General features: G+C 36.4%; 1 protein-coding gene and 1 non-coding gene across 2 annotated transcripts in view; both read left to right on the top strand.

Moving 5' to 3' along the window:
- Nucleotides 1-8,242, top strand: part of LOC150078477 (uncharacterized) — a 265,739-nt gene extending 257,497 nt beyond the window's left edge. Inside the window, exon 17 of the mRNA XM_090384580.1 lies at nucleotides 8,132-8,242. Coding sequence (XP_090240706.1) covers nucleotides 8,132-8,201 — 70 coding nt within the window. The 3' untranslated portion in view covers nucleotides 8,202-8,242. The remainder of the gene's footprint in view (nucleotides 1-8,131) is intronic.
- TRNAT-AGU (transfer RNA threonine (anticodon AGU)) lies at nucleotides 922-995 on the top strand. Its single transcript has one exon. It is a non-coding gene; the product is annotated as a tRNA-Thr (tRNA).
- Nucleotides 8,243-14,028: the final 5,786 nt, after the last annotated feature.

The raw sequence follows: 14,028 nt of genomic DNA, 5'->3' as shown, positions 1-14,028 counted from the left end.
ATCAACACAGAAACAAAGGGAGAGCTCATTTTAATTTTCAAGGGATAGTTAGTCTGTAGCACGTTAACACGGGTGGCTCAGGCTATTTGTCTGTTCAGCCTAATCATATCATTAATGTAATCAGCATTTGGTCAAAGCAATTAAAGGCACGAATTATTGCAAGCCGCCTGTTACACACAATCATACCTGTCGCCCCCTTTCATGCCTAATGCCCCCATGGATAATTCAAACATCCCCCAGGGGGCGATATCGCCCACTTTGAGAAGCACTGCCCTAACTGATCAATATTATTTTTGCCACAGTGAGAAATTCTGTATCATAACTACCTATCCATCAGTGTCACATTACAAAGCATTGCAAACACTCTAAATGTGAATGTGACCTTCTTCTGCTCGTATGCTTATCTTTGGCGACATTCCGATTTCTAGGCAAAACTGGAACAACCCAAAGAGAATATCCTACAGCTGCATGCCACCATACAAGCTGAATATTCCAATTTCCAATTCTCCAAATTATTTGCTGTACGATTCCTTTTGCCTCAAAGGTGGTACTTGTGCATATGTCCATTTCGATATTCCCTGTCAGAGACTTGGTAATTTGGAATCTTCTCTTTTTGATCTTCTCTGGCTTAAAATCTCTCTACCGTTCTCCCAACTCCACTAATCACTTGGAACTCTGACTTTTTCTCTTTGCAACTTGACTTTCTCCAGTCTAACTTTCATAACAGTGAGGTAATTCTCCTTGATTTTAATGTTCACAACTCCAGCTGGCTTTAGTTTTCTAGTCATACAGACCCAGCTGGTAAAGAGGCCAAGGCTTTTGCAATTACTAATGACCTCGCACAGATGGTTCATTTACCTACCAGAATACTGGATCCTAACCTTTCTGCCTACACCAAAGCTCGCAACAGTTGTAAATGGTGGTACCGTGGCTTAGTTGGTTAAAGTGCCTGTCTAGTAAACAGGAGATCATGGGTTTGAATCCCACCGGTGCTTTGTGGAAGGGAGTTTTTTTCTCTTTGGGCCTGATGTAGCCGAGTGGTCAGGAGCATGAGTGCAGTAGCAGATGCTCTTTGAGTGGACCAGGGTTCAAGCCCGTGACTGCTAAATACAATTACCATTTATATTGATTGATTTATTTTAAATTCCACTGAGCTGGTGGTCATGCTGGAGTATAAACAAGAACATTTTAAAGCAGTTATTAATCAGTCCAAACTAGATTTTGAACAGGCTAAGAGTAGAAAACTTGCTTCTTGCCCCAATGATAGCTGAGCATTCTGCTATTGGCAGCAACTTTTGCCCATCTCTGTTCCCACCTCTGTCTAAACCAGATGGTTCTGTTGTCACTTCAGCCAAGGATAAAGTTGACCTGCAAGCATCCCATTTTTTTCCAACTCATGTATTAATGATCTTGGTAAAAACACCTCCCACCATTCCCAGCACACTCCATTTAATTGGTTATCCAGTTTTCTCTCTGATCGCTCACTAGGGTGATGGTGGATGGCTCTCTGTCTTCTAACTTCTTCACTAATGCTGGTGTCCCCCAAGGTTCAGTTTTTTCCCCCACTCTTTTCCTCTTGTATATTAAGGACCTTCTTCCGTTGACTGGAAATCCTATCCATAGTTTTGCCGATGATAGCACATTGCATTCCACTTTCCAATTTAAGAAACCTTGCCCTGCTCAATCAGCTTCAACTTCTCGAATATCCGCTACCAATTCCTTAAATGCCAATCTCCAGGTAATTCTCAAGTGGGGCGAAGATAACTTAGTTGATTTAAATCCTTCTAAAACCCAGTCTTATCTTACATCTCACAAAAAGGATTCTTCTGCTCGTATGCTTATCTTTGGCGACACTCCGATTTCTAGGCAAGGTGATATATCTCTTTTGGATATTACCCTGACTTCTAATCTCTCTTGGCACAAGCACATTACAAATATTGCTTCCTCAGCGTTACTTTTCTTCCAAACAACTGTTCACTCTGTACAAATTGAAAATCCACCCTACCATGGAATATTGTTTCCACATCTGGGTCAGTGCCCCCAAAACCTCCCTCAGGCTTCTAGATTACATTCAGAAGAGAGCAGTTAGGTTAGTTAATGACTCATCTCTAACAGTCTCTCCCCTCTCTGTCTCATAGACGTACTATTTCTGCTGCATGCCTTTTCTACAGATACTTCTATAGAAGTATCTGTAGAAAAGGCATGCAGCAGAAATTATAGAAGCCAATTCAAAAGAATTGGCTTCTATAATTCCCGCTCTCTCTTTCAAAACAGTCCGAACACGTGCCTCCACCTAGTCAACATCCATTTACTGCCCAACTTCATTCTCACAGAACCAACTTCTCAACTTCCTCGTTTATTTATTCAACTGCCGTTTTCTGGAACAATCTTCCTGCATACGTATTTCCTGAAAATTGCAATCTACAGAAGTTCAAGTTTTACGTCAACAAATATCTTCTTTCGTCTCAACCTCCAACCCATGCACGGTACTAAGTACTATAGGCTGTAATACCTCTCATGTTTGTGGTTTTCATATAAAAAAAAAAAATTATGTTCCAGTATACATAGATGAGACAAAAAGAAAATAAAGTAGGAATAGCTGCAGTTTTCCCAAATGTCAGAATAGCACAACTACTAAATGAATGTAGTATACACACTGCAGAACTTACTTGTAATAATACAAATAGCCATAGAATACAGGAAATCTATTAATTAGCTGGAAAGTGTAATATTTGCCAACTTCCTAAGTTCATTGCAATCAATGAAAAAAGGCAGGACTCTCATCCAGTCCTTTGTGATATCCTACATTTATTAACTTCACAGACAGGGTAGAGACATACATTTTTGCTACCAATTTGTTGCCAAAGACATTTGGTAATGAATTGGCAAATAATGCCATAACACCATTAAATTGATTACCACTCCACATGACAATAGACAAAAATACCTTACCAAGACTGTGCACAGGTAATTGGTTCATTTGCTTACACCAGTGGCATCTAAGTTGAGAAGATCAAAAAGACAACAAGCTGAAGCACATTAAATCAGTTTTACAACCATAGTCATCTAGCTTCAGAGTGAACAAGCAGGAGGAAGTTATTCTTGCATGTCTGAGAATTGGACACATAAATGCTATCCAAGCCTATCTATCAAAAGGCAGCAATTTCCCTCAGTGTCCTAAACATAACACACTGCTTACTATTAAGCACATCTTTGTGCATTATCCTGGAAGTGCGTAAGAATGACAAAATGGTCTTATCTCCTGCTGAGCATCAATCTTAGGTGACAGTGCAAACATCATGAAAGTGATCTTCCTGAAGACCATCAGCATGTACCATGTTCTCTAAAATCTTTGAGTAAAACTTGCTGTTGTCTTCCACCATAAACATGATGCACTGTAAACATATTTTGAATGAAAATGTCTTATTATAATAAGGAAAATAAAATGAAAGTAAAAGGATAGGGATATTTTAAAGTACCCTGAAGGTGGAACATGATAAAAGAGATTCACTTCATACAGTAAGTATAGAAAGGCTAGAGAATAATATTATACAAAATAAAATATATAAATGGAATTGGGGTGGATGAGAAATGATAAGGCAAGGCAATTGGGAGCAATAATTGAGATGGTGAGTGTTTCGTAAAGTGGAGGCTTGGATGTAAATTGAGTTCATGAAGATTATACAAGAGCATGAGAAAGAATAGCATGCTAGAGAAAAACTCTAATAATATTACAGTGCAACCTAGATAGAATGCATGAGTTGGGGAGAACAACTTTAGCATTTCGTTACTGATGTAATAGTAATAGTGGCATGTGATGGAAGAGCATGAGCTTATGTAGCATCAGCCAAAAAAAAATTCACACAACCATTCCCTCTAAATGTTTGTCCAGTTCCTCCTTGAATTTTTTAAGCTATCAACTTCCACAACGACAGACGGAAGTTTTTCTAGCAATTAACCACCTACTGGGTAAAGGCAGATTTCCACACATCTATTCTACAACTGTCTTTTGTCAATTTGAATTTATGCTCCCTTAGGATCATAATCAGAGCAAGTGGAAGAATCAAGGGCTCACATCTGGTGAGTATGGGCTTGGCACACCCAGGGTCCTGAGCTGCATATCATCATTCTTCTCTTCTTGGTGATTCCCTTCTGCTCCTGACTCTCTCTCTCTCTCTCTAAAGGTAATTCAGAATTTTTTTTTTTTTTTTTGGCTGGTGCACCATAAGCTTCCTCGAATCATTTGGCTAATAATAATAATAATCCCATCAGAATTCAGCATGCTCAACCCATTCAATGCCTTATACACCTCAATCAGATCACCTCGCAGGTGCCTAGTCTCCAGCCACTGCAATTTGCAGAACTTAAGCCTCTCTTGGTAAGAGGATCCCTTCATTCCCCTCACCAATCTTGTTGTCCTTCTCTGTACATGCTCAAGCAAATCTACATCCTTTCTAACATGAAGCCTCCAGACCTGTACGCAGTACTCAAGGTGTGGCCTGACCATTTCCTTATACAAAGGGATAATCACCTCCTTTTCCCTGATAGCAAAATTCCTGCATATCATTGACAAAACCCCATGACCTGCTCGTGCAGCCTGTCTGCATTGCTCAGAAAACTTCTTATCCGACTGCACAATTACTCCCAGGTCTATTTCATTTCCTACCACCCTAAGTGTAGTACCACACAGTTGGTACGTTTCTCTTCAGTTATTGCTACCCATATGCAGTACTTTGCATTTGGCAATGTTAAACTTCAGTTGCCACTTCCCAGCCCATCTTCCCAAATTTTCTAGGTCCTGTTGCAGCAGCACACTGTCATTACTGTCATTAACAACCCTGCGAACCTTTGTATCATCTGCAAACTTCGACACTAAGCCTGATATACCTTCATCAATATCATTGATAATTATACAAAACAACAGTGGCCCAACACCGAACCCTGTGGAACTCCACTAATAACATTACTCCAGAAGGAGCAACGTCCATTGATTACCACTCTGTCTTCTCCCACTCAACCATCCTTTTATCCACTGTAGCAACTTACCCGTAATACCATTCTGCTCCAATTTGTACAGTAGTCTTCCATGCACAACAGTGTCAAAAGCTTTCCTGAAATCCAAGTATATGATATCAAAATTATTTTTTGCATCCAGTTCCTTTGTAACCACATCATAGTATCCAATCAGATTTGTCAGAAAAGACTTTCCCTTAACAGACCCATGCTGTCTGAATTATTGCTGCAGTCTTGTCTGGATGATTTTGCAATGCATCTTTAACCAGTGACTCTATTATTTTACTCGGAACAGAAGTTAAACTAACTGGTCTGTAATTACTCGTGTCACCCTTCGATCCCCCTTTGTGAAATAGGGATACATTTGCACATCTCCAGTCCATGGAGACCTCTCCTGAGTCCAAGGATGCTCTCATAATTATGACTAAGGGTTTGCTTAGTTCTTTTGCTGCCTCCTTTAATATAACTAGATAGATCCCATCCACCTCAGGTGCCTTTCTTATGTTTAACTTCAATAATTTCTCCTCCACTTTGCTCTCAGTTATTACAAAATCATTAAGCACCCTGCTACGCTTTTATAACCTACTGGCCTTTTCCTTCCTTAATAACTTGTCATGTGTGAATGTATATGCAAAATACTCATTCAGTTTGTTTGCTATCTGAGCAGGATCATCAACAGTCGAACCATCGATATCAAGTGGGCCAATCTGATTCATCCCCTTCCTTTTAGACGTTATATAAGTAAAGAAAATAAATCCTTGCTGTTTTTCTTAGCATCCTTTGTCAAAGATTTCTCACGATCTGCCTTCTCTTGTCTAATCTCTTGTGTGACTTGATTACAGACTAGCTTATATCTGCCATAAACTTCTGTATCGCTTGATAATTTATATGCATCCCATACATTTTTCTTCTCTGCCACGAGTCTCATTAGTTCATTTGACAACCATTTAAGCCTAAACCCTGAACAGTATTTCTTAATAGGTGTGAAATGTCTAGTAGCTTCCATGATTAATTTCTTGAATGCTTCCCTCTTAGAATTTGCTGTTAGTAACGTCATCAGTTGAGACCACTGTAGTCACCTTTATGAAAGCAAAAAAACCTTTTCCTTAACTGATGGTAGTTACATCTTTAAGTAAATCCCACATCAGTACACTATGATCACTACCACCTAGTGGTTCCTTTATCTGCAAATTCTTAATACACAAATGATCACTGCTGATAACCAGGTCAAGAGTACTGTATTACTCTCTCTGGTTGCCTCTCGAACATGCTGCTGCAGAAAACGATCATCCATTAAATCCACAAAAGTCTTTCTAGTGTGCGAGTGACCAAACTACAAGTTCCAGTCAATATCTGGGAAGTTACAATCCCCCATTATAAGACATTCTAATTTACTAGCCCACTCTATTTCTCTGTACAATTGTTTGTTATACTCATTCGAGTCATTTGTCCTATAACACACTCCTACTCTTATTTTTGGTTTTGTAGTGCTTATGTCACAAAACTGACTCAGCATTGCACTGTCCATTGTGTCAATCGGATGCACTTCCTTTGATTTTAGGTTTTTCTTAATTAACAGCATAACCCCTCCTCCCTTCCTATCCTTTCTGCACATGTTGTACTCCCCAAATTCCAATTCTGCATTCCTAATATCTCTTTGACACCACGTCTCTGATATATTCCAACAATATCTGCCTTTGATATTTTGACCAACACTTCAAATTCATCAAATTTATTTACTATACTTCTAGCATTTGGTATACATGCACCTATTCTTAGTACACATCCCATGTATTTATTTGTTTCATGATGACTGCCATCAGTCCCTGAAACTCCTAGCATCCCTCACTCCAGGCCGCTGCTTATTCTAATAGAAGTAGTGCAAGAATCGCCTTCACTTCTACCTGCAGCTACTTTTAACCTTTTAGTCTGTGTATCCCCCCCCCCCAAGCTAACAGTTTTCCAACCCGTCTAATACTGCCTCCATAGCATCAGCAAATATTCTTGCACCCCCTTTGTATTTAAGAGTATTCCATCCCTGTAGAAGCAGTCTCTTTTCTCTCTTTCCAGATGCATTTCTTTATCTCCCTCGGGGGGACATGATCACATGCATTATATCTGAAACAACAGTGTAGCCAGGTGCAGTATATCAGATTTACAGTGTATTTTATAGCTCAGTAAAGGATTTTAAAAAATCCAATCTGTAAATTATATCTGAATGATGAGCTACTTCCCCCCACCCCACCCAATAGTGTTTGTTTTGAATATGTGTTTTTTTTTATTGCAACATTTAAAGGTGGTTTTTTTTTTTTTGTTTTTTTTTAAAATAGATTAGTTACATATTAAGCTGAATTCTGTGATTTACTAAATGAGCAAACTCATCAGTGGCTAACATTTTCAGCAGCATGCCACATATTGCATTTGATATATGCCAACACATTATGTGGTTAGCTTGGTTTCTGGATCTGCCTAAGAGCAGATCAAGAAATCAAGAAAAATCAAATTTGAAAGAGCAAAATTTTTTTAAAAATTATCGTAGATTACATTTAAGAATTCAGTTACTACTTTACAAAAAAAAAAAGAAGGAAAAAATAACCAGCTAAAACAGCCCATACAAAAACTTTTAAGGTTGAGCTGTTAAAGGGAATTAATCATTCCCCTTCCCTACTGATCCATGCTTTCTGCCACCTAATATTTTTCCGACCTACATAAAGAAATTTTACGCTAAGCACTTGAAATAATGATAATAAAAAAATGAAACCTATCTGCACTAAACCAATGTCAGTGGGTGTAAATATGAATCGTGAACTCCCAACATGCTTGCAACCCAGGTTGCAATTTATCACAATTAAAGTATATGTGTTTATATTCCTTTCTGATTTTTCATATCTCTTGTATAATTTTTTGTTGTTATTTCCAAATTAGGAGGCATGCCATGGAAATGCATATGCCAAAAGTAGCACACCTACTACAGGTGGCCAATCTGGTCCCTCCTCCAAAAAATAAATAAATAAATAATTTTTTTTTTTTTTTTTTTTTGTTTTCTTTTTATATGTAACTATCTCGAAGTTTTTAACATATTATATTTTCCCTCATTTCATTAAATATTACTTTTCAGAGCAGAAGACAGGCCTACTTTTGCAGAGATATACCAAATGCTACGAAATTTTTCAGGAGGAAACAGGTGAAATGCACTCATTAAATAGTAAATAAGCTCAACAAGGATGCCAAGACTGGATTGATTATTCCCTTAGTTGGAAGCCAAGATTACAATCAGAAAAGTATGGCATTAATTCTCAGGAATAAGTTTTAGTACCGCATTTTGTACTAAAGGATTCTTGTTTTACACCTTTTGCCATGGTCATTTCATGTTCATCACAAGAATGTACAGCTTCATCTTAATATGAGAAGAAAAGTAATGCAGTTCAGATACGGTGTTTGAGTTAGATAATTTATTACTATGTTAGCAGATGTTGAATGATTTGTTTGTACATTATGTAGAGTATAGATAGTTTCATAATATTTAGATATTTAGTTAAATATTTTAAGTAGAGAAAATTTCAGAGCATTTCTGCTATATTTTATAAATGTAAATGTGCTCTGCTACATTATTTAGTATGAAATTATTTTCTGTATAGAAGTCTGTGCAGGCTTTTTTTACGTATTTAAAATCACTTAATATTCCTCAAAAAAAAAAAAAAAAAAAAAAAAAAATACATTGCAATGTATGTTCTCTAATATCTAATCTAAATAAATACTTTTTTTCCTTCCAATTAAAGCAGGCTATGAGAATTAAATAAAAATGCCAAGTACGTTTTATTTCAGTTTAAACCCATAGACCTGTTTAATTGGAAAATCTTTGACAAATTTTTATATTATTTACTTTTACTTTTATATACCCTTTCAGAATATAATGAGCATCCTGAAAATGAAAACATTGATTATTATGCCACAATCACTGCACATCTTCATAACTAAATTTATGTTAACACTTTATAGTTATTTACTGGAATGATGTACATCTTCTGGAATAGAACTGTTGCCTTTCCTGTTTACCCTATGATTCAGTTATAATTATGTATCAGTATTTCACACAGTGTTGAATTGCTAATTACTCTTTGTAGAAGCTCCTGGAGTGTTTATTCCAATCAGATCACTTGAAATCCCTTATTGTTGTGCCAATTGTAATAGTATTTACCATATAGTGCAAGGATGCCACAGGCTTTTGCTACACTGGCAAAAAAAAAAAAAAAAAAAAACACCAAGCACATAAGAAAATGCAAATTATATGCTTCCCTTCTCATATAGCTAACTATCCAATTGACCTTTGAATTTATTCATTCAAACTGTCACCTCAACTACCTGCGGGGGTAAATTGTTCAGAAATCAATGACTTGCTGGCTAAAAGGAAACTTCCTACAATCTAGTCTAATTTAAATTTATGCCCAAGAGTTCTGAAATCTCAGTGAAATAACAGTGAAAATTTCGCCCTTGTTCATTTAATTAGCCTTTCTCACAGCCTTAACTTCAATCCGGTCATCTCTGAGGTGCCTGGTTGCCAAGCTCTAGCCCACGTATACAGAGTCTTACAGTCGCCCTTTTGCTGATCTTGCCATTCGAGTTGCCAGTTTTTGGACTCTTTCAAGAATCTCAGTGTCTTTTTTCAGATGAAGTCTCCATACTTGAACACAGTATTAACTTAGCAAGTTAATTGCAAGCTTAGCTTTGCTATATGGCAGTATAATCAGCTGCAGTGAAACAGGCATTATAATTAACCCAACTCTTTCATACCATATTGCAGTACACATCAAGACCACTAATGGGATTAACTATTTGCTGGAGATAGAACAATTAAATCTCTCCCTGTTCTCAAACATGACTACTTGATACATTTTTGGAAATGAGTGGGAAAGACTGATGGCCCTACCCCTTTTTTATGCTGTTAGTGGCTCTGTTATCATTACATTGCTTTGATGCAGCCATCTGTTTTCTGCTGCTGCTCACTGGTATTGTGACAGTTGAAAGCAAGGAGTTGTGCTAAAAACTTATATTTATAATAGTTTTAAAATATTGATATGTATTTGTTTAATTCTTTATTATGTCATAAATTATGCTAATGTCCAAAAACCACATTTTAGCTTTTTAAGTACTGTACTTATACAGTAGGGTCCACTAATATTGCAGGTTAGGTTCCAGACCCCCGCTGAAAAGTGGAACTTTGCCTTTTTTCATTTGTGAATGCATATAAAAGCCTAATAATATGTTTACACTATCATATGCTGTAAACAGACAATAAAATGGCATCTGACGTCCTTCTTGGACTCACTTGCTGAGCGTATCATACCGAAAAAGTGGAACAAATACCGAACATAATGAACATGGATATAATTGAAAATTGAAAACCGCCGTATTAGTGGAACACCCAGAGATGTGGGGCCCTACTGTGGTTTACGGAAAAGTGGCCCCTCGCACATTTTGCCTCGCACATTTCGTCCCCCGGCACATTTTGTCCCCAGTAGATAATGAGTAGGCTACAGAAATGTAAATACTGTATAGTTAACTCTCGATAACTTGAATTTTTATTGAAGTCCCAGCCCCTTTAGTAGAGATTCCATGTTAAACTCTCTCGATTACTCAAATTGAACTTCCGATAACTCTAACTTTTCCGAACAAATTTTCAAAATGACATTCGTGTACAAATTGTCACATAGCTTTTAAACTAATTTATCCCCTTTTGTATGTCTTCGGGGTTCTCTTTCCATTGTGAAAGGATTAACTGGAACTGTTAATCCTTCCACAATGAAAAGAATACATACTTGACCACGAGGGCGATAGTCACGTGGTTAGTGACAGACATGGGGGGGGGGAACAGTGACTAATCTTATAGGAGTCTTTTCAGTAACAAGTGAATCTTGTTCTGATTTTTCTAAATTCAAACAGTAAAAGTTCCTGCATCTGGCTCTCCTCACATTTCATGGTGCAGTCGACAGCGTGCGTTTGCTGTTTTCGCCGCCTCCACAGAGAAGTAAGATACAGAGTGGACTCTTGCTCAATTCAAAAATGTTCCACCTGCAAAGGGCGTGTTTGGACAGAGGGTTTGGAAGGCCCAGTTGTGAAAGTCATAACTAAACATAACCATGCAGCTCAAGTTGCAAGGTCGGAAGCATTGCAATTGATTGGTCAAATATGGCAACATGCAACAACCACAAACGAACGGCCACAGCAAATGGTTGCCTCAGTTATTGCAGAGGAACTGTTTAAGTGAATCCTTTCCTAAAAAGGATACACTTAAAAGAACCATTCGTCATGTTCGATGCAACGATGGTACTCCTGCTTTACCGAGCAATCTCCAGGACCTAGTAATTCCACAAAATTATCAAGAAATTATTATCGATGGCAATGTACAACAGTTTTTAATTATATTATAAATCAACAGGGATTACCTTTATTTTAGATATAGCAAGCTTCTTTTCCAACCCGCTAATAATTCTTGAGGATGGCGATATCAATGATTAATTGTGAGTTGCTCTATTCCTGTGAACATGACGCCCGAAAAGTTCTAGTCCGACTTAAGGAGTGTAGAGAATAATTACCCCCATATCCAATTTTATTAGACCCCTAAATTTAACTCTAAAGTCCAGCTACAGGACCAAAAGAAATAATCGATCCATATTTATTAAACAGTTTAGACCTTCAAAAATCTAATTTTATTCCAATCCACGTAATGGTTTCCTTGCTGACAGAGGTATGGTGTTTGAAGACAGAAGTCTTGAGCGCTCATTGTTGAGACTGCACGGTCTGAACACTACGGTTCTGACAGTGGGGAAGATGTCCCACCTGTTTTGCAAAATTGATATGCCATCCTCAAGAATTATTAGCAAGTTGGACTAGGAGAGTTGGAAAAGAAGCTTCCTATATCTAAAATAAAGGTAATCCCTGTTGATTTATAATATAATAGAATATAGGAATTATCGAGCACTTAATAGCTCTCAATTATCAAATCTATTAAACAGTTTTTAATGTATGATTCTCAGGACAAACTGCTCCCGGGTCGCATGCTTATTTTTTCCATTAGTAACAATCTTCAGTTATTGGCGCATAGCCAGGAGTGGTTTTCTGATGGAACAAGAAGTATGCTGCAATTTCTGCTAGAATTAAAAGAATAGTCCAAGATTTTCAAAATCATAATGTGATTGATTACCTTAGAGGCATTGCATACAACTTCGAGTTTTAAACAATAATAATGTGCATTTATTCTATGATTGATTACCTTTGATTTGATTACCATTACCTTTGATTGATTCGTTCTATTAAAACAAAATAAATTAGAATTAATAAAAAATTAGGTGTATTATTTAAATTTCTATAGCCTATTCATTATCTACTTGGGGCGAAATGCGGGGGGGAAACTTTTCTGGATCCCCCTACTGTATGTCCAAAAAAGTGGCATGTCCCTCCCCCCAGTGATTGGCCTGCTCAATACTGTTATCTTCTGCTGAAGCTCATGACTCACAGCTGTGTACTGCTGTTAAAATACTTATTCTTTCTTAAGCACACTTTAGGCATGTAACACACAGCATGCATTTGCCAAACAGATGCTAATGTGGCTTCTTTTAAAAATCACTTTTTTTTTTTTTTTTTCTATATTTCATTTTTTTTTTTTTTGTAATGTAAATTAGTACTTCAAACTTTTGTTTAATTTTTTATATACTTCAGGACAGTCATACAGTGGAAGGGTTATTAAAACCTTTATTGTTATGATCCTCCAATAACAGGCCCATGCATTTTTTGTGGCATCATGGAAATTCAAACATGCAATGTGTATACCATCAAACAAACATACTACCACACAGCTACAGCTTTATGTATATAAAGCATAAAATTTTAATAAAAAATATGCTATTTAAATTGAAAAAATTTCTTTTTATGTAAAAAAAAAAAAAAAAATCAAGCCTATGTTTACCATGATTTTAATTGACATAATTGTTACTAACTGTCAATCAAACATGTTGACAAAGATTTATAAGAAGTTTCCACAAACTTGTTTGTCTCTTCCTAATTCAGTTATTTTTTTTTTCCCATTAGATTAATTCAGTTTTCTTGATCATGATATTCAGTGTACACTTTCTAGCAGTCTTGCCCATAGATGTTTAATCATACTGAGATCTAATGAATTTCCAAGGGAATTGTTCTATAGTTTTCTTGGTTTTTTCTTTTTCTTTCCTTTTAATATCACCTCAGAACCAGTGATATTTTTAGACTAAACCAAGGAACTTTCCCATTAAGAAAAAGACATTTGATTAGGCAAAATTTAAATTTGGAAATTGTGAAAATCTAAATGGTAACGCTTTTCCAATTTTAAAATCAAATTCAAAAATTTCAGCCAATACAACAAAAACAAAAAAAAAAAAAAAAAAATCCCAGATGACAAATAACCTAAATCTAAACATAAATGAGATTGGGTCCAGTACTTTTAATTTAATGGCCTGTATGATAAATGTAGAAAACAAATATCATGCTTGACCTTCCTTCATACAAAGTTTAATCTTACTCTAAAAGCATTATTTACTTCCATAGCAGTCAGATCACTATTTATCCTGAGTGAGCTACTATTTTAGTTGACTGTAAAAGGTGAAAAGAAAATCATACACACAAAATAAATAAACATGTTTACTTGATATTCCTGAGTGATAGATGTTACTTGCAAGTACATAAAACACCAGCAGTTTGACAGCTTGAGACAAAATAAATATCTGTGTATTCCTAGTGTAACTTTGATCCACAGAGACAGGCACAAACAGCATTATAATACTGCAGCCATGGTCTCTCTCTTTCTCTCTACTTTATATATATAATCTTTTCCTCTCTTTGAAATTTACCAAACAATATTTTCCATGTTCAAGCAAGCATTTTACTTAATATCAAGAGCTCCAAAAAATAATGTTTACATTCACTTAGAATATTTAAATAGAATTTATTCATCAGAAAAATATTTCTGAATAATTTTATATAGCT

Source organism: Mastigoproctus giganteus, chromosome 11, assembly GCF_048544385.1.
Source record: "Mastigoproctus giganteus isolate SK-2022 chromosome 11, ASM4854438v1, whole genome shotgun sequence".
In the NCBI taxonomy this organism is placed as follows: Eukaryota; Metazoa; Arthropoda; class Arachnida; order Uropygi; family Thelyphonidae; genus Mastigoproctus; species Mastigoproctus giganteus.
This window is presented reverse-complemented; position numbering and strand designations above follow the sequence as displayed.